The sequence below is a fragment of the Bactrocera oleae genome, chromosome 2, assembly GCF_042242935.1.
Source record: "Bactrocera oleae isolate idBacOlea1 chromosome 2, idBacOlea1, whole genome shotgun sequence".
NCBI classification, from domain to species: Eukaryota; Metazoa; Arthropoda; class Insecta; order Diptera; family Tephritidae; genus Bactrocera; species Bactrocera oleae.
Genome location: NC_091536.1, coordinates 59,911,083 through 59,933,542, shown reverse-complemented (window position 1 = coordinate 59,933,542; position 22,460 = coordinate 59,911,083). Strand labels below are relative to the sequence as shown.

The 22,460-nt window shown below is 34.4% G+C and overlaps 1 protein-coding gene across 4 annotated transcripts in view; it reads right to left on the bottom strand.

The window, feature by feature from the left end:
• Osi24 (Protein) overlaps positions 1 to 22,460 on the bottom strand; it is a 39,951-nt gene that overhangs the window by 1,428 nt on the left and 16,063 nt on the right. The window contains exons 2-7 of one of the 4 annotated variants that reach the window (XM_070105448.1): positions 9,040 to 9,134; positions 8,876 to 8,975; positions 2,288 to 3,907; positions 2,104 to 2,217; positions 726 to 878; positions 226 to 667 (exon numbers count right to left, since the gene is read on the bottom strand). In XM_070105448.1, coding sequence (XP_069961549.1) covers positions 226 to 667; positions 726 to 878; positions 2,104 to 2,217; positions 2,288 to 3,629 — 2,051 coding nt within the window. In that variant the 5' untranslated portion in view covers positions 3,630 to 3,907; positions 8,876 to 8,975; positions 9,040 to 9,134. The remainder of the gene's footprint in view (positions 1 to 225; positions 668 to 725; positions 879 to 2,103; positions 2,218 to 2,287; positions 3,908 to 8,875; positions 8,976 to 9,039; positions 9,135 to 22,460) is intronic. The other 3 variants (XM_070105447.1, XM_070105446.1, XM_070105449.1) reach the window with 3 other exon arrangements.

The following is a 22,460-nucleotide window of genomic DNA, read 5'->3' as shown; positions in this document are numbered from 1 at the left end:
TACTTGCTACCGCTTTACAAAACAGTTTTAATTTATAAATCATACTTGGTGAGAGTGAGGAATCGTACTACTTATATATAGACTCTCAACCACACCATCAAATTTGAACTTGCGCTCCGATCAAGAGAAAGCTATGTAAGATAAATATATTGCCTACTTTTAGGCATCGTCAATTGTGTTTCATACTCCTACACGTCATACATATAATTTTCAGACAAAACTTACCGCGATAATTGCGCAGACACTAGGTTACTATAGGGCGCATATTTCGCTGGATTTGCGTACATTAGACAAATCAGCTTTTCACGACAGTTCTCGTTGTCGGAATTTAATTTCAATTGTGCGAAAACAGAATCCAAGCGTGAGAGCAATGGACTGTAGAAGGGGTCGTAGTTGGAAAGCAGTAGCGACGAGGCTGGCACCTTTTGGAAAGTCTGGAAAGTGTTGGTGTTTGCTGGTGCAATTGGTTTTGTACGCATTGGTGCGCCGAGGCCCCCTCCGCCTAGTCCTCCCCCAGAGAAACTGCCCGAGAGCGAACCGGAATTTTTAAACGACGCGGAGCCGATGGTCTGTAATGCACTCAAATAGCTGTCTGGCATTTTGTTTTGTTGTTCAATGCGATTTATGCCACCTGCCGCATTGTAAGTATAGTGTGTTTGCGAGGCCTCTGCGAATGACAGTTCAGAGTAAAATAAAAAAATATAATAAAATTTAGCTAAACTTACCCGCTTGATTGTAGGCATAGCCATCCTCTTTTGTGGCCTCCTCGACGGCGGCGAACTTGTCATCGTCAAAATTGATGGTATTATCACGGAAATCTAAATCCTGAGGCGTATCCGGCGGACGTATGAAGAGCGGCGCAGAACCCGAGACGATGCCTAAAGAACAGATGAACAAATTCTTGCAATTTTACATTTTAATTTATTATACGGACAACTAAAAGTTTTCGTACTTTTCTCAGATTTTACTGTTGTTATTATATATAAATATGTATGTATGTATGCTGGGAGATGTTCCGGTGTGAATGTTGCATTGAAAATGTTGCAGCAATCCACATTGTCATTACTAGAGGCATTAAAATTTTTTTGACAACTTCTTTCAAAAATGTTTACAGAACCACTTGTTGTAATAATTCCATTTACAACAACTCATCATCAGCAACCATGAAAATGACCGCACGCCCAACGTATGGAATGGCAGATACAACACTGCTTACAAACACTGAAGTTTCAAGGCATACCATCCAATGTTGCGAACCGACTAAGTTGGTGTGGCAATTTCGAATGATGTTACATTGATTTTTTGTTGCATTTAGACTCAACATAAACACTTAATCAGGACTACTAGTTAATGGGTCAATGATACGAATCACAAGTGAGATTTTGCGACGCACGGATCATAAAGAAGAAATTGTGAGCAACAACTCTCTATGTTTATCATTGTCATGCTCTTAAGATAGCCCATATCTCGTCCCCTAGCGATTACAAAAGTTAGTCAATTCAAATGCGAGATCGTAACCCAAACATTTCGAATGATCGATTGAAAATAGCCTTCCTATACAATGCTAACCTCGAACACTCCATCGTAGTTACGTGGGCAGGAGATCTGTGGCAATGTCAGTCAGTATTGACAAAGCGCTGTGACCTGTCACAAAATTTGTTGAGGCGGCTAATATCAATTCTACCCAATTTGTTTAACTTTAATGTTTATATCTCTGTCTAGAACAGTGAGAAGAAAATGTCTTTGGCCTCACCGCCATTGTTAGAACTCTAACAATTACGGAAGTTAAACCTTGCTTAGAGCAGTCCAGTCAATTTAAAAGTGTAAAAAGCCCAGTTAACTTAATTTGTTGCCGGGTTAACACGACAATATGAAAATGGCCAAAAGCAACGATTTTTATTCATTTTCTAAATTGCTTCAGTATTTCTTCAAGACACTGAAGCTAATTAACATTGAAATTACACATCATCAAGTACCTTTGTGCCATTTAGGCCAGATGTTTTAGTCATTAAAACAATAGCAATAACAAAGCTACTAGGGCGCGGAATTGCAATTTTGTCCCGAATATTTAACTCTCACTCGTACGCGTTGAGCTACACTTACCCTTGCCCAGGAATTTGCTGAATGAGCCAATCAATACCGGCATGAACAAAGCCAAAAGCAATGATTTCAGCACCTGCAAGCCTATATACACTGGCCATAATGCCTTTTTCAAACCTATGAAAAGTGGTTAGCAGAAAAAGCAATTAATTATCGGAATGTATGCAATGAACACATTAAAATGCACCTGAAAAGAAGAGCAGCCTTCCAGATTCTAAGGCACGCGGTATATTCACACTCACATTGCCATCTGACTGACGCACAACGGCCGGCAGTGAATGCGGCTGGTACTGCAAGTGGTGGTGACGGTGATGATATGGATTGGCGTTGGCGTCGGCATGCCGTGTCGGACGCTCTTTGTACGAGCCACCGTCCGTTGTGTGATTGTTTTGTAAAGTATTTACCAGTTCATTAGAAGGCTCATATTGGGCTAGGTTGAAAAAATTTTCCGCATATTCGACCAGCAAGGCCTCCAGCTCCTTTATATCACCACCGACTACATTTTGAGACACATCCGCAAAGTCTGTTGTTATCGTGGCTGTTGACTCTGGGGTGACATTTTCTTTGTGACCACTTTTTATCTTCCTTTCCTCTTGAGCTAGCTCAACAGTAACGAAACTTTTCAACGCTTTGCTTTTGTGTACCATAACTGTTGCTGTTGTTGGGATGTTAGTTGATGCATCCACTTTTTCAACTGCTTGTCTTGTTTGCTCCTTTCCGTTTTTGCTATTACTTAGCCTGAACGTTTCTCCCCCTCCAGCATTTTGTTTGCCATTCGTTACCACTTTCAACTTTGCCACCGTTGCTCCTTCGGCTGTAGTTCTTATTTTTTCGTCAACCCTACTGATATCACGCACCATGTTGATATTGCGCTGTGCTATTGGTGTATTGACATTCACGGCCACACCATCGTCACTGTTAACCTTTTGACCCAATGCCATTTGGATTCGCAGGCCGTTATCTGTTGGCTCAAACACACGATACTGACCTCCATTCGTAAACACATTTTGTGCAATATATTCTGGACTAATGTCTTTGGGGATAATCGGCCGGAAACTATTGTTATCTTCATTGTTCTTTCCCCCCTCAATCGATAACGGTTGACTATATTGTGCCGTTCGCGTCGCTCTGTGGCCGGCTGTATCAGAGTGAGTGCTGATTATTCCCTCGCTGTGAGGGTGTGGCGTTTGGACTGCTGTTGCGTTAGCAATTACGCCGCTGTGACACATCAAAAATGCTGCTATTGTGAGAAGCAGTGGGGTCCTGACTTGTGCGCTGGGGCTGAACACATAACTCTTGATGGTGGGATTTGTGCGACGGGAGAGTCGTTGTCGCTGTGGAACGTGTTTTCTGGTATGCACGATATTGCTTCGTTGTCGATGTTGTTGGCATTCGTATTTACCGTTATAAAATTTAGTTTTATGTATCACTATTGTTATGGTTTTTTGTTTTGGGTAAAATGTGTGCGTCATAATGTTTTCACTCATTTTTGCTAAATTATTCGGCCTCGGATGCATGCCTATTGCCATCAAGCGCTGTGTTTGCTAGGGTTCACCAGTATTCTTTTACGTTATTATCCTCAACTGCATCTTATCTACCACATCACGGGAGAATGCGGTTTGAGGAATAAATTTGCTGACTAAAACTCTAATTTGTTTGTTCTCTTTATCGTCTGCCTTTGTTTGCGCTTCTTTTGTCTCCTGGATTTCGTAGTACTTTTTTGCAGCCAAGATCCGTATTAGTGTTTTACTAATGAGAAACTCCTCTTGAGATTTTCGTATGAGGTTATATTAAGTTAATTTGTATCCTAAAATAATTAGAAGAAAAAAGAAGAAAGAATTTGCTTCAATCACAAAATCTACAATAAATGGCAAATGAGTCCGCTTAACGTTAATTGTTTGAACAGTTAACTTACGTGTACTATGCATACAAGTATGTACATCTTACTATAAGCTTAAAAGTCCTGAAATGGTCCTAATAACAATCCCTACAATTAAAATTTAAATTTTGTTTATGAGCTCACATGTGTGATTAATTGATTCTAAACAGGACCCAGGAGTGGGATATTTTATTTAAAAAGTTTGAATGCTGAGGATATTTAATAAGGAATGCATTAATGTTAATTCATATCGTGGATGGTTTAACTCAAAAATATTGTTAGATATTACCAACTTGAAAAATAAAATAAAAAAATTAATAAACAGTTAACACATGGGTATAGATGACAAAATACCATATAACTTTTAAGTTATATGCGAACATAAAACCAAACAAATGGTGGAAAGAAATGATAAGCAGATTCTACAAAAATTCGTTTTTACCTTTGGACCGAACATCTTTGATAATTTAAAAAATATTCTACACATTTTGTAGCATAGTACAGGCAACTGGGTCTACCAAATGGAAACATATTAATAATTAAGTCAGGTATTAAGTAAAAAAATAACTATAACAATATTTTTTGGCAATTCTTAAATCCTCCACTCTATATTAAGATTAGTACTCTTAAGGATTTTTCTTTATTTTACATGTAATTTTTTTCACCACATCAATCACACGAAATGTGAGCGGTAAAAATAACGAAATATTTCATCACATTTACATAGATACAATTTTTTTGGCTGAAAGTCAAATGCTGACTACCATCTCTAGCTACTACAGGGTGGTTTAATTATACTTTTATGTGAGTAGAATTTGTTCGCGTATTGATTATCCTGAAGCACTGCAAGTTACACAGTTCTAAAAAAACAAATTATGACTTTAGCGACATATGACTCTGTTAAGTCTTGAAGCTATATTCAGGTGTGTAACGATCGGTAATAACATAAAAAATGTAATTTTATCATCATTTTATGTAATTATAATTTCATGTATTTGTTTTTATAATTAACAATATCGATATGCTGTCGTAGAGAAGGTGTTATGTGAATAATCCAAATACATTTTTACAATACGCGGAGCCCTAGAGATGTCTTGGCTACCAGCACCAAAACATAGATCTTATTTGAGAGGATTGGTTTTAACACATAGACTAGCATCACTAAGAACGTGCTGTGAGTTTAGAACTGTATGCGATGATGCAATAAGTGTTATCTCAGATAGACTACCAATAGACTTAGCAGCACTGCGTTGTTCACTAGTGCGTGACATTCGACACGTTAAAACATCCAACCATCATGCTCAAGATCTTGGAAAAATCGACGAAAAGTGCCTTGATCAATGGCAGAAAGTGTGGAATGCGTCAAGTAAGGGACCCACACCTTGATACCCAATATTCAAGAGTGGATTATGCGCGAACACGGCGAGGTGAATTGTTACCTCCCACAGTTTTTATCTTTATAAATACAAGAATGTTGAAACACCGTACTGCATGTACTGTGAAAATTGCATTGAAACGGCAGATCACCTCTTGGTAAAATGTGTCCGTTTCCGAAATGAAAGGCGAATACTCTCCTAGAAACTAGGGAAACCTCTATCAGTACATTCCACTGATATTTTGAGTCATATGCTCTCTTCCCAAATTAAATAGGATACAGTATGCGACATAATAACGTATATTATGCAAAAGGCCTGCGAAGATGAAATTGCTGAAAGACCGAGAGCGCAGTCCCGAGATACTGCAAGACACAATTAGGTCATCCTCATAACGAAATTCATATAAAGGAGCATTATTGTATACATATAATACCTGCTCTGCGAAGGAAAGCCTAACGGTAGTTCCGAAGGAAAACACAGGTCTGAGAGCAAGGGGATGATTTAGCACGTATGCGCTCTACACTTTATATTGTATAGTGAATCGGGCATAATTGATGGGCCCGTACCAATATATTACGAAGATTTACACCCATTTTTGGCGAATCCATAAAACAAAAAAATAATATATATATATATGTTGTAGTAGTTCGATTTGAAATTTTTTTTTGGAGATTATAGCGATGTGTTAATGTTATGAAAATACCTTGCCAAATAAAACGGATTTCCATACAAGGATTTGAGTTTGATCATTCAGTTTGTATATATGCTATAGTGTTCCTATATCGGCGGTTCCGAGAAATGAGCAGCTTCTTTGTAAGAAATGAAAGTGTGCAAATTTTCAGACCGATGTCTCATACACTGAGATACTAGTTCGCGTATATAGAGATGGACAGATAAACGGACATGGCTAAATCGATTCAGCTCGTTACGTTGATTTTTTACATATAAACTTTATAGCGTCTCCGACGTTTCCTTTTGTGTATTACAAACATCACAGTAAACTTATTATACCCTATTCAGTGCATAAAAATCCACATTTACTTACAATCTGCTTTAAGATCTTAAATTTCTTAACTTTTTTCATATATGTACCACATCAAAGCTAACTGGATCAAAAAGCATTTGCCTTTGACATTGTACACCGTATTGGGCTTAGTTAAGTCTGCTGCGTGTTTTCTAAGTATATCTTTCAAGAAAGTTTCCCGGCTTAAGTAATGAAAAACTAAAAGCTTTTCTCAGGGTACCGAACATACTTGAAATTAGTTTCTTTTTTAACGGCACTAAAATCACTGTAGGCTTGTGTTTTTTTTTCTGCTACATATTAAACGCATATTCGGAATATCACTAAACTTACACTTCACTTTGCAAAGCCTCAAAATCGGTTAACAAAACCAAACTATTTTGTCTTTGAACTACCCTTTGTGTATGTAATACATCCAGTAAAAGCTTAGCAAAAACATTTAATATTAAAAATATGTCACGACCATAGCACAGCATAAGACTTTTTGCTTTCCTGACTTGATATTGCTATCCACGTTACAGCACTTTTTTGAACTCCACAAATACCCAGCGATTTTTCCGTCCTTGTTGTTGCAACACTTTTTGCTAGAGCCAATAGAAAATATATTATACATATTTTTTCCGATACGCTCTGGAATTGAGTATTTTACCAAAGTTTAAAGAGGTTTGTTATTCCAAAAACAATTTGTAATACAAGTATGTAGTAAAGATAGAAATTTAAGGTTATGCATATGTATACTTTTATGATTTTACGTATTCCACCACGATAATAAAAATTAAAATGACACGCTTTAGAACCGTTTTAACGTTTTCGCCTATTTCCAAGTTCCAAGGAAGTTGTTTACTTAAACTTTCCCTTGATCGACTTTTTTTCATATTTTGAAAAGGGGAAAATTTTATATTTCTGCGAATTACTATTGACTTTTTATTTTTCTTTCTAGCGAATAATCGACTTATTTCATGTGAGGCATGGAAATGTTCATAAAAAAATTGGTTTCTAATCTATGAATTTTGGAACTATAAAAATGAAGTACAGACATTCCTTGGCTCGGAAAATGTGCCGTACCTAGTACAAGCTATGCTTGAAATACACTCTCTTGACAAAATCTGATGGCAGAAGCACCATCGGAATGCTTGCTAGCATAATTTCCCAAGCAACGCCATATTGAATATACATACATACATATTCATATATCATCCGGTAATGGATAACTCATGTGCTAAAATTTCGTAGTTGGTAATTAGAGTATTTTTCTAATGATATGTACAATATTATAAACGAACTCTAAATCCTCGAAAAAACCGTTAGTTAAGTTTTCTTCGAAGGTCAGTAATTATTTATGATAAGGAACCTTTTCACAATGACGGCACTGTTACGCAAGAAATTTGAATTATAAAGAATACGAGAATATTTTATATTAGAAACATAAACTACTAATTAGCAGTGAATATGCATATGTACATGTATATGTACTGAATTATATTCAACAAAGATTTTTATTTGTAAAATACGTGACAAGATTTTGAATGTAAAATTAAAGCGTTCGATATATTTGTGTCATTCGGATGGTTAAAAAAACGGAATGTTTTTTCTTCTTGGTGCTTCGAAAAATTAGTTGGTAGACACCTCTAAGAAAGGCGCACCAAGTATCAGCTCTTAATTGCAACAGGAAGATTAGCCGCTTTACCGTTATCTATTTTTTTCTTATGATCGGATAGAAAGATTCATATCTCCTTTCCAACTACGTGAAAATAAAATATATTTCGTTTAACGAATTTTGTAGAAAATTGAGTGCTCTACAAAATGGTCTCTAACAATTTTTTCGTAAACATAACCGTTTAAAAGATAGAGATAAAAGAAAGGACAGTTAAAACTTTACTATTTTCATATATTTTTTAAGGCAAACTTTTTAATTTTGAACTTTATAACTGAACGAAAAAACAAAATTGCAAAGCTCATTGTTTTGTAGTTTTTTGTTTTTTAAGTTTTCCTTTGATAGGCATTGATGTTTGACAATGAATACCTCGTAAGCACTTAACAAAAAATTATAAGAGACCTTTTTGCAGCATTCTATTCAAAAAAAATTAATGAAACGAGATATATTGTAGGTAGTTGGAAGCGGGATTTGAATTTTACTATCTGATAATAATAAAAAAAGAAAACTGTAAGGCGGAACATAACACAAACAATTTCTACAGAGATTGTATCGCTTCCTTGAAAAAGAATTCGTGCCAAATTTCGACAAATGCGCAGCTTTTTTGGGAGAAAAGGACATGTGGAAAATTTCAGATCGATATCTCGAAAACGAGTGACTAGTTCGCGTATATACAGAGTATGTGTTATTTTATTGGTTCTCCGACGTTTCCTTCTCTGCGTTACAAATTTCGTGGCAAACTTAACACATCCTGTTGAGGGTATAAAAAAAAATGTGATAGAAGGCATGGATGGGAGAAATGAAGACCCGCTTTAATGGCATTACTGAAGTACTTAATGACGCACATAACATAAGTACGAAATATTTGGTGCCAAATCCTTAAAAAAATTCTGCTGCATTCAAAACCAAAACGAAGAACCAAGTGGCAGCAACGTAAGTGGCAACCTGAAAGTGTACTCTAAGTCATGCTTAAAATTACAGCTATGCCTACATAAATTGAAGACGGTACCTGCTTCTGTGTGGCGCTTACCTCCAGGGGCGTGTAGAGTAGCAAAATATGAGCTGCAGTTAAGTTGATTATGAAGTGCAATTTATTTGCAAAAACTAAAAAAAAACAAAAAAAAATAAAAATAAATTAAAATTAAAATTAAAATACATGAGTGCTTTATTCATTTTGATGAAGTGCTGAGGTTTAAAAACAAAATTAACGAAAGGAGATAGCAAAAGCTGTGCTAATTATATTTTACTTTTGAGTAAGATTTATTTTTAATTTTGTCGAACTACTTTTTCAGTTGCGTTTGCTGTAAGTGATCATTATGTTTTATTACTATCCTCATTTTCCTTTTGGATACCGTATATCAAATAAAATTTTCAAAAATATTTATTACAAAAAAGTGAGTTTCGTTTATGAATTTACAATTTATTACAACTTTTTGAAAAAAAAGTTTTTCCAATAATGAGTTGGTATTACAACCTTTAAAGCCACTGTTTAAACGGTGCTTTTAAGTAAGTATATAATGCCAATTTTGACCCCCGATTAAAAGATTAAAAATAAAAACAATTATTGACCTTATTATTCTAATTTAAAAAAATTTGAAATATATCGTCAGAAAATATAAGATGAAATATAATGAAGTTATGTTGACTTTCTAAAGTCTAATTTATAAAAAACTTAAATCCTAATTATGGTTTTATGTCATACATTTTTATAAAAACTCGTAAAAATGATTCCAAGAACAATGAATCAGGCTTAAAGATGGAATCAGAAGAAACAATTAAAAATTGCAACTATTTATTGGGTAAATCACCGCCACACGATTAACAGCCGAAAGGCCCAATTTTCGACCACTTTTTGCAACAATTGGGGCAGTATGTCAGCAATAACGCGCAGAATATTCTTTTCCAGAGCGTCAATCGTCTAGGGCTTATCAACGTAGACAATCGACTTCAAAAAATAATACACCAGGGGTGGTAAATCTCACGATCTTGGTGGCCACGCCACAAGCCCACTACGCGAAATAATGCGCTCTTCAAAAGTTCAGTTCAGATGTTGAAAGCAATGGGAGTTCATATCAACATTCTCCAATTCAGGCCCGAAGAAGTTATTAATCATGGTCGGCTACATTTTTGAAGAAATATGGACGAATGATTCCCTCTGCCACACCAAACAGTGACTTTTTGAGGATATGCGACAATTTTGTTTAATAACGTACCCATTCAACCGAAAGTGAGCTTCATCGCGGAACAAAATTTACTTGGCATTGGAATCCATCTCTTTTTGGGTCCATTTGTAAATGTTGTTCGAGAGTAAGTCTATTCATTATGAAATGGCAAGCCAAACTGAGTATAAATCAAGTAAAGACCAACTCAGAAAGTCTCATTGAAAACCAGCCGTCTAAAAAAACACCCGAAATATTAATGTATTTGAAGAAATGATATGTGATTTGCAGTTTCAGGTGAACACTTTTAGAATGTAAATAATGAAAACAGTTATTAATAGGCATGAAGAAATGCTACATCGTTTACTTATTATTGAAAATTCGTTCAGATAAAAATCGCTTTCATAAAAATTGCAAATTTTTTAAGTATTATAAATTATTTGATACCGTTTCAGGATTAGCCGACTATACTGTACATAAGAAAAGTTGCAAAAGAATGTATTTCTATCATATATATCATGAATATTTCATGGCCCACAAAAAAAAAATCAAAAAAAAAGAAATGTTTAAAACCATGTATTAAAGATTTAATTTTTGGGTTACATAAATTTTAAGCTCAAAAAATACGAATTTTCTTCGGTCTGGCAATGACTCAAAAACTAAACAAGGAAGGAATGGCTAAATTCGGCCAATATTATCCGTTCAGTTAATTTTGTTGACATATCTTACATATTCACGGTATAAAGCCAATGAAGAGTTTGAAAATCTTATATTAGGTATGCGAGAGATAGGGTATTTAACCGCATTTTTTTTGCTATTACCACAGAAAAAGATGATCTCTGAGTTTCATTGAGATACATCACATATCATCACAAATATATGCGGGTCAAGGCAAGTTTTCACCCGATTTGATACATTTTTTAGATAGATTAGATTAGAATTTTATACACAAAGATAAATTGGTATATGAAAAACATGCCCTCTTAATTTCATTAAGATAACTTCCATATTGACCGATATTTGCGGTATAAAGTAAGCCGGAAGTTCGAAAATTTTTCTATTACGTATATGGGGACTAAGTGAATTATTGATCTGATTCAACCCATTTTTAATAACAGATAAAGACTCCTTCTGAGCTTCTATAATATAAAATATAAAGCTCGCAATAGCAATTGTGCTGTAGTGGTGCTTAAACGATTTATTCTGAGCGAATTTGGTTATTATAACTATAGCTGTTTAGGTGATATGTACATTAAACCTCTGAGACGTTTTTTCAAAATGTTAGCTCACCACCCACCACCAGCCTTTTGTTACTGCGATCCCCTGTTTCAAATTACAGTTTTATATCTTGATTAAGTACTTAGTTATTGCCCGTTTGTAGGCGTGGCAGTAGTCCGATTACGCTCATCTGCGAACTCGTCCGTACTTTTTTGCCAAAGAACACATGTACAAATCTTCGTTACGATATCTTAATTGTTACTCAAGTTACAGCTTGCACAGGCAGATATCCGGATTTTAACTTGCTTCGTCATCCTGATTATTTGTATTTATATAACTCTATATCTATCTTGATTGGTTTACAAATAACCATTAGGTGAAACAAAACTATTATACTCTGTAGAAACATGTTAAAAGAGTATAACAATTATAACTTTGAAACTTTTCCACATTAGAATGTTTTGGACATCACTTCATATCTGGTCTGATTATTTCGTAAAACTGTGAGAAATTTAATTCAATTTTTATAAAAACTGAATATTACTTATTAAAAAAAATCATTGTAGCAAACCACTGGGCGGCTATTGATTTTTTCTGCTTCACATTTCAAATTCTTCTAAGAGTACATGAATATTCCAGTGTTTTTTAATATTTATTCTCTTTAACTTTCAGCTGCCTTCTTTTATACTCTCCCTACTCTGCAATTTCCATACTGAAACTAATTTTTTGCTTCATGAACTTATTCCTAGACATAAAAAGAAGCAATTTGTTCACCTTTCTTTCTTTCCCCCTTTGGTGCCTTCATTTTAGTGTTGTAATTTTCGTTTTATAACTTCTCTAAATGTGTGCTTATGATATTTCTTTTGGCGCAACTCTACACTGCATTGTTGCATGCAATATTTGTGCACATTTATGATTATTGTTGTTGTTAACATATTTATAATTTGCCAAAGAAAGTGAAAATTGGCGGGCTTCCACGCGGCTGGCAGGGCCATTCGCCTGCGGTGATTATGCTTTATTGTTTTTCATTCACTTGTATGTATGTATGTATGATATATTGCTGCTTCATAATCGAGAAAAGCTGAGTATTTGTTTATTTACTTCTTTTACCGACTGTTTTGGTTATTTTATTTGACTTTTGAAATGTTCGCCATAATTTACCTGCCGCTGAATCATTTCGCTTTCACACCGCCAATTAAACCGTCGACGTGTGCGCCTGCACGTGCAGTGTGTAACAAAAAAATACTTAATTGTATTAAATTTAATTTAAAGCATATCCCCCGCCAATTGTGGATGTCACGTACGCGCGTCGGACTATTATGCAACAAAGCCGTTATCCGTCGCGACATATCATCCTCCGTGGAAGCACATGTAATATGCTATACCAAAGCATATGTATGAATCTAGCTATATACATATATACTTATATAATTAAATAACTGCCACTCTCTTGTTTCTAACACTATATTTGCACGTTTAGTCCAACTCTTGCTATAAAAATGTCATCAACTAAATTGCTCGTATGGTTAGTACGCGCTAAAATTTATTTGTTGCTGTATGTATGTGTGCATGTATATCTGTAATAATTATTACCGCACTAAATACATAATTGCACTCGTTTTTATAATTCACAAAATTGATTTACCTAGTTTTTAATATGATAATTTTAATAATTGTATTTATGTAATATTTTCAACTCATTTAAAGATTGTGAATTGTATTCATATACATGATCCACTGATCTGCGGAAATTAAGTCACCTTCTAAGGGCACATTTTGATAGTTAGCTCACTTTTGATGAAAGTTATGTTATTCTTATGTATAATATTGTATAACAACTTCAATATCCGAAGCTCTAACTTGTACATATCTTTGTTATAACGGGTGTTGTTTTTAGACGAGTGGTTCTCTATGAGGCAACACTTTTTCCGGATTTGCTTTTTTGACAGCTATAACTTAATTTATATTAAGTTTGGTTTGATATTTCATAATGAACAGACTTACTCTGGAAAAACGTTTGGAAGGCGTAAAAATTTATTAATAAAGTAATGCATCGAAAAGCGCGACGCATCGCAAGAAAATTTTTTCAACGATGATGCTCACTTTTAGTTGAATGGGTATGGTAAAAAACATAATCGTCGCTTTTGAAGTGATAATGATCCACAAGCCATATTTGAAACGCCGTAACATCCCCCAAAAGGGACTATTTGGTGTGCCTAATGGGCAGAGGGAAGTCTATATTTCTTCAAAAATGAAGCCGACCATAATGTTACAGCCAATGGGAAACGCTATAAAGCCTTGATTAATGACTTTTTCTTGCCTGAGTTGGGGGATGATAATGTAAATGACCTTTTGTTCCAAAATGATGGCGCTACATGTCATACAGCCAACGAAGCAATTAATTTATTGAAAGAAACTTGTGCTGAGCGCATTATCCTACGCTGGGACCTGTGCTGTGGCCTCTAAGATCGTGCAAATTAACACCGCTGTAAAGCCTTGGAAGAGAACATTCGTAGATCCTTTTATTATTATTATAACTTTTTTGTAAACCATTCACTTTTCATTTTGAAGTCTAAAATGTAACCTTTTTATGCAAGTTCACCATTTCGTGAAAACCTAATCTACTTTATTTAATGTACCAGCAAGAACTATGTAGATTTAGATCCCGTTTTTTTTCAATTTTTCGGAAAGCACGAGTTCGACAATAATGAAGTACTTCGCTGCCTTATAAAATATCATACAAATTTTTGTACTCTGCCAATATGTTGCAACAGAGAGTTTCGCTCTCGAGATGGCACAGACGATGTGCATAAGATTCAGAGTAAAAATTGAAAAATGGCAGTGACACCTCCCACTTTTAGTGAAGTGTGAATACCTTCCATAGCCCCCATATATCTAACACTAAGATTTTCGAACTTCCTATATATACAGTATATATCTGCAAAACTGTGTTTTTCAAGCATATACCATACCCATCACAGACAGAGAAGAAGCTTTACGCACAGCCTTGTGGGTTTTTCACTTTCATAAGGTCAATGCGACAGCGCAAGTAAAAAATATTTCAAAGAAAAAAGAAAGCGAAATTTCCATTTGCGAGCGCAAAACTGTGTTAACATTGAGAAAAGTTTTTACATTACCATTTAAATAAATTTTTGAAGTGGCAAAGTTTGGCATGCCATGTTGACAACTGGTTTGCGTTCTGCTTCATAAGTTGCCTGTGACAGAGGACAAGTGCGCAGTGGCGTCCGGCGTCAAATGCTAAGCCCTGTTATATTGTCCTTTTGCGTTGAAATGATTTGTTTGCTATAATCCCGAGCTATCTGCATTGAAATGGTCAGTATTTCGCGTTGTTTTAAAATTTCTACAGCAATAACTTTGGCGGTTACTCAGTGGCCGAAGCACAGCTGAGTCGAGAATTTAAACTTTATCGTTTTGCGGAGTCGGTGTAACCATGAAAGGAACATGAGACATTTTTTCTTCAACTTTTATTATCAAACAAATTAAATTAATTAAATTTCAAGCGCAACAGTTCTATTAATTCTTAAAGCATAAAAGTTCGGATCTTCTTGTGTGTAATTTTTACAAAACATATTATTTTAGTTTTCGAGTTTTATTTTTTTTTATTTCTCCAAAAATGCTAGCCAGAATAGTTTGTATTTTATGTCTGATATTGCAAAATGCGTTTCAGAAGCTTTCACAATTTGACGGTTACTGATTTTATAAGTCAATAGATCTATTAAAACTAGATAACAGCGACAAATGAGCAGCTTCTTGGTGAGAAACGGTTATATGCTAAATTAAATATCGATTTCTCCAAAACTGATGGACAAACGGATAGGCAGACGGACATGGCTAAATCAACTCAGCTCATATTGCTGATTATTAATGTATATATTTTATATTAATGTATATATTGTTACAAACTTTGTGGCAAACTTAATATACCCAGTTCAGGGTATAAAAATTCTTAAGATCCGTCCAGTTCCATATGGCTTGCAGGCAAAAATTATTGCTCTGTAAAGCTTATGAGAATGTGTTAATAGTTTAACTTTATCACGAGAATAATGCCAAATATCAGAAAGTTTTGATAATGAAAAATACAGCTTGAAAATCTCATGTGTTAACATGATCTCGTATTTTTCGAATGATTTCAGAAAGAACAAATGCAACCGACAAATAAATCGAATATGGACTGCCTTTTTTGAAGGAAAATCTTTCTCTGCCGATTAGCAATACTCAAAATATAACTGAGTTAAAATAGAGATAAAGGATTCAAAATTAAAGTCCATTCATACCATACACTGTATAAATTGATCGACTGATTTCAACAACTGCGGTAAACAAACTGGTTGACAGATCGTGCTCATTTTTAGCCAGTGCTATCAACTTAACAAAAAAGAAGTGCTGAAAATATTCAGCGCGGGCAGTTTAAATGACAATTTCCTGAAACTTTCTGGTCCCAATGTATATGTATATATTATATTTGTGGTTTGGCTTATTAATTTGAAAACTTAAATATTATTGAAATTGAGGGTTAAAACATTACGATTACAATTTAACCACCTTTCGGTGAGGTATAAATTATGTACCTTACTAAAAGCGAAATTTTGGGTTATAAATTATATTATTGTTATCATTCCGAGATAATCCAAAGTTTTCGTTCATAGTAACTAGCTTCTCACTTCAGTTGGAAAATAAACTTGAAAGCATTGTTTTATTATACTGAAACATATTTTTCAGAAATTACCATGTATACAAGTATGTATATCCACAAATAGTATTTTTCAATCACATAGCTCGGATTTTAAAGTTATACTCGTTTTAGGGTTACTCCGCTTATATTTTAAGATATGTGTGATGTTGTTACTAATAAGTAGTAAATAATAGGAAAAGAACATTAGAGGAAATATTTTTGGCATTTATTTATTGTTGTTAGATTGGGTATGTATGGATCTGACTTCAAACTTAGGCCTTAACTTTCATTCACTAGCTTAAAATTTTGGACAACAAGTTACCAGAAATGGAAAGGTATATGCTGATTTATTGCATTTTTAAATATTCACTTTAGATATTTCGAGGCTGAAGCTTAGAAATAGTGGCAATTTGCACTAGAAATCACTGCTTAAGCTTCAAGCAGACTCATGTCTAAGTACCGTATTTTCTTCAGTCGTTTGTGAATTTCTATATGATTGATTAAATTAATGTTCATTAATAAAGGTGAACAAAGCGAAATTTTTGCAGATGTATTGCAAGGTATATAATGAATGGAAAAAGAGACACAACCGACATGAAGATAGTATTAGCCTAGTTAATCACTCTGACGATTAGAAGCGATGTACGGTAAATTAATTAAAGCGAATTATGGTATGTAAATATAAGTATATTGTGAATATATTGTAAGCTGATTTATAGAAGTCAGTAGCTTGAGAGTATAAGCAAGCTCAATTTAGCAGACATAAGAAAATTTGCAGAAGAAAGGCTGCTGACCACATAAGTGAAATTAGTTCACCAGTTAGTATGGGTTTTTTATACATAATTAAAGACATAACACAATATATTTCTTCGAATAATATTTATGAATGTGTTTGTGTAAATGTGTGTACTTGTTACTTCATCGCACACTGAACTTTATAAGGCCGTTATTCCTTTGTCTGCTTTGTGTACTAAAAAGTACTGTCTTTTGTGACTTAACAGTGTGAAGATAACTCTTAGAGCTCCATAACCATTTGTCATTCAGTTTTTAAGCACTTAACCGGTTTTTCTCAAAGTTGGTTGCAACATTGGCCAAGACTATATGCTCACGCAAGCAAATCTACTTTTGACAATGGCAACACTTAGATTGCTTTAAGAGTCGATGAAACACACTTTTTTACTTTCTTTACAATAAAAAAATTAAAATAATAATAAGAACTTTTTAAAAAGTCAAAATCGGACATTATATAATTACTCCTGGAGTTTACTCGCATATTCGGGTCATTGTCATCTTCGAAGACTCTTCCACAAGCGAATAGCGGCACATTAATAACCGGCTTAGCTTTAGTTTTACAACAACGGAATTTGTCCATTTGGAGTGAGCAGCGAAGTTGGTATTAGAATTGCTTAGAATGTCGTTCTGCACCGATTGGCTCTTTGATTTACCCATACACATACAATTGGAGAGTTACTAGCTGGAGTAACTATCCATCAGCGCAATAGATAATCAATGGATATGAAAGTATACCAAACACCACGCTTTTCTTAATAGTTGAAGAAATAAGTAGGCAAAGAAGTATTTTACAATAAATATTCTACTTAACCCATATGCTGCACTGTTATTGGATAAATACATATAATTAAAGTTCAATTTGTATATTGCACTGTACCAGTTATGATCGCATAACGGTTTTGAACTTACATACGTCAAATTTAGTCATATACGTATGTGTCTATGTCAGTTAGATTTGTGATGAAAAGATAGCCAATTTGGAGGTAAATATGCTTTGAAACAACATCAATACCACCCATCCGATCCGCCAATTAATGAATTTTAACAACAGCTTGAATACTTTCTATAACATAAATTTTTCAAAAGAAATAACAGATTGATTTTTTAAGACGATCATAAATTATTCATGAAAACTATCAAAATGCTATCGCACATATGCAAGGTATGTTCTATAACTAACCGACCTTTCTGGAAAAAAATGTACATTATTTTATCTTTGATTTACAATAAAAGCAAGATATGTTATAAAACTATGTAGCGATCAAACCTGAGATTATAATGATTCTAAAAATTATTCGGTAACATTAAACAAGTTTGCTTGAAAACGAAAGACTTATGCCTTATGCCTTATGCTTAATTATATTATAATAGAGCTTTCCAGAAATCTTGAAATATTTTACAGTCAAAATTGCGTATTCACGTTTTCATTTAAGTCGAAAACTTTACTCCACTTTATCATTTTAAAATTTGAAATGTGTCGAAGCAATTGACTAAAAATGTTTTTATAACTGATCAAAAGATTGCAAAATATTTTGATAAGGTTTGAGTATACTACGATATATATCGACAAAATATCTTCACAAAATTTGGCACGGTTTATTTGAATTGTTGAAGACAAAGGCACAATTTTCGAAGAAACTGCATAGATCGGACCACAATAGCATATAGCTTCCAAACAAACTGATCAATCAAAATTCGGTCCTTGCATGGGAAACTTTTTTACGACATATCTTTGACGAGACTTCTTCACGAAATTTGGCATGGCTTATTATCTACGATAACGGTATTATCATAGTAGTAATATATATATCATATAGAATATACATTGCTGTCATACTAATAGCTGAAATGTGGTTTTTGTTTAGTATTTTGTGGCATTTCATTATGGAGAGACCTACGCCTGAACAACGTTTACTAATTTTTCTACTTTATTACGAAATTTCACGTTCTGTAAAGAATGTGTTTCGCGCGCTTCGCTCAACTCATGGTCAAGATAATCGGCCTACTGAACGTACTATTCGCAACACCATCACCCATCTTGAGACCCAGCATTCACAATTGGATAATAATCGACCGAATAGACCACGTCCAGCGCATAGTAAAGAAAATATAGCGGTCGTAGCTGAGAGTGTACCCGAAAACAAGCAAAATTGCGGCATTTTGGACAAAGAGCAACCTGAAGAGATTCAAGAGCTGCCATCTTATCCAAAAAAAAAAAAACAACGGTTTGGTGTGATTTGTAGGCCGGTGGAATCATCGGTCCATATTTATTCAAAAATGAGAGAGAGAGTGAGAAAGGTGAGAACGTAACCGTCAATACCGACCGTTATCGCGCTGTGACAACTGACTAGTTGATGCCTGAAATTAAAGCTTGTGATCTCGACGCTATTTGGTTTTAGCAAGACGGCGCCACTTCCCACACATCGCATCAATCAATGGTTTTATTGAGAGAATACTTCAGGGAGCAGATAAATTCACTTACCAGCTGAAATGCTTGAACGAGTCATCTAAAATTGGACTCAACGGATAGGTTTCCTCAAAATTGATCACCCTTTATATATAAATTGAGATATCTTTATGAAACTTGGTACACGCGTTTCTCGGCAAAAAAGTGAGGACAAGTTCGTAGATGAATCGGACTACCACCACGCCTACAAAATTCCATTAATCGAAAACATATAAAATACCATTACTTAGCCGTAAATTAAGATACAGAGCTAAAATTTGGCGCAACGAATTACATTATGAAAGAGCAACTGCGGTTTGGGCGTGGACCCGCCCCTTAATAAGTTTATCATATATATCACTCAAACCAGTAAAGCTATATTAACCAAGTTTGCAAAATACACATTTTTCGAATCGTTTTTACGATAGTGTAAAAAAGGGTAACCGGATGATAACCCTGACCAATCCCCATATAACGGTTTTATTAAAAACTACTAAAAGTGTGATAAATCATTAACTAAATACGTCAGAGACATTAAATTTTACATCCAGGATGGCACAGGAGAGCTTTATAGGAATCGGTATCAAAATTGGATGATGGGCGTGGCATCAAACACTTTAAGTGAAATCACATACCTGGGGACCTGCTCGACCGATTACAAACAAATTCGGTACATAACACTCCTATAATGTTCCCACGCCTGCTTCCCATATAACACAATTCTTATTCCATATGATTTCACATTCCAGTATACAGAAAAAGCACCAATAATTATATCGGGATAAAACTATGCACGAATAGTCCCTCTTAAGGATGCCACCTTATGACCATCAATTGTCTAAATCGAACCAAAACTATTGAATCCCCCAAATACCGAATATGTGGACCACAGCGCCTATAGTTTGCTTTTTACCGAATATATCGGTCAATGTGTGAGATATATATGTAATTGAAATTCGGAAAGAATGCTTTCCTGAGTGTCAAAAATGGGTTGAATCCAGTAAACATTTCCCTTAGCTCCAATATATCTTACAGTATAAAGATTTTCTAACTTCCGGTTGACTTTATACCGCATACCATATATCAGCCAAAAGTTATCTTAATAAAAAGGAGAGAGTGTATTTTCCTTATCACAGAATTTTCAAACATCCGGTTGACTTACTCCACATATCTTGGTGACGGTATGTGAGGTACTTTAATGAAACTCACGAGCCATTTTATTCTGTTAATAGTATGTTGTATTGCCAAAAATATATTGAATAAAGTCGGGTCAATACTGCCCCTATCTCTCATATACCTAATTCAAGATTTTCAAACTTCCGGTTGGCCATATACTCGTACATGTATATATTTTAGCAAAATTAAAGTTTAATGCTGAAAATATGTGAATTTAATCTACGAAATACTCCAACTCCCAAATACTACATATACTGATTTTCGTTACATATTTTATCAAACCTTATGCCGAACATGTCGTTCAATGTGTGAGTTATATTTGGTATTTATAAAATTGCTTGAAAATATGATTTTAAGTATACCTCAGCAATGTCAAAATTAACTCAATCAGCCCATCCCTTTCTCTGTCCCAAATACAGTCTGTATAAAAGTTTACATCTGACAAATTGTGTGATACTTGAATAAAATGAAATGATCAATTTTAAATAAAATATGTGTGAAAATATGAATGAAATTCGTCTAGACATTGGTCCAAACCTTATATCGCTTAAATAATGAAACGCGATCCTCTGGTTGACGATTACGCATCAACTTATTATATTAAATTTAACTTCTTCAGTTGAGTTTTCCATATATCACACTAATTTGAAGATTATTTTAATAAAATTTTAGCTGACGCGAAGAAAATTATAGTAATAAAACTAAGTGAGCCTGACGAGTTGAAATTCGGGTGACTGTCTGTCCGTCCGTCCGTCTGTCCATCCATCTGTGCAAGCTGTAACTTGAGTAAAAATTTAAATATCTTTATTAAACTTAATACACATGTTTCTTGGTACCGTAAGACGGTTGGTATTGCAGATAATCGTAATCGGACCACTGCCGCGTCCACAAAATATAAAATTTTGCCAACGCCTGAAGTAATTTCTCGGGCTTTGATCCTTGCAAGTTGTGAGAGGATAAAATGTTCGGTTACACCCGAACTTGGAACTTCCTTAATTGGTTGTCATTGTAAATAGTCTGTTAAAAATTGTTATTTTTTTAAATTCAAAATAAATGAAAATATTAATTGCTACAAAGCTATTAAAATTAATCGCAATTCCCGAAACAAATATTAAATTTCATCAGCGCTTTTAATTTCAGACTCATACAAATACACTATGCGATAACAATATGTTAGTTAGTGACTGTCTGGGTTTTTTTAAAAGCTACCAGTAACAAAAAAGTTGATTATCTATAATCGAACCGGCAGATGACAGTGAACAAAATCCCCAATAACCATTTCAGGCTTTTATGGCTTATAAGTGAAAGTTGTTGAAGAAATTGCTGTACAACAATCCGCAGCGCAGTGTTTGGATTTCTCGGGCTAGTGTGTTTGCTTTGAATGGTGCGTAGCTCTCTTCAGCTGAGCGTTTGGCAAAGTATAGCGGGAAAACTTAAATGTTTTGACTTAAGTGAGAAGCACCGGATTTGCCGGTAAATGTTCATTGGCACGCCTTTAAACTGTGTAAGTAAGTTTTAGAGTAATTGTGGCTTGTAAAAGAGTGTACAATTGGAGTATGTGCATTAATTTGCCTCTCTTAGTTAACTCCAAAAGAGAATGTGTTTAACTTAAAGGAGATTTTGAGCAAAAACCTTATCTACCAAAATATTATATTTTTATCAAATTTTTTTAATTAAAAAACACCATCAGAAAAAAATATTTACATATTAACAAATTAAAAAAAATATATATTTATTTTTATTGCGTGAAAGCATTATGTTTAGTTTGATGCATATATGTACACAACTATGTATTTAGTTGATTTATAGAGTCAAAAGGTTTCGAGAATGTGTGCTCAGAGGATTTGAGTACTGCTTTAGCACGCTAAATTATAAAGAACTAGCGAACCCTGCCCGCTTCGCCGGGCTAGATTTTGCTTTATTTTTCTTAACCAACAAAATTACAA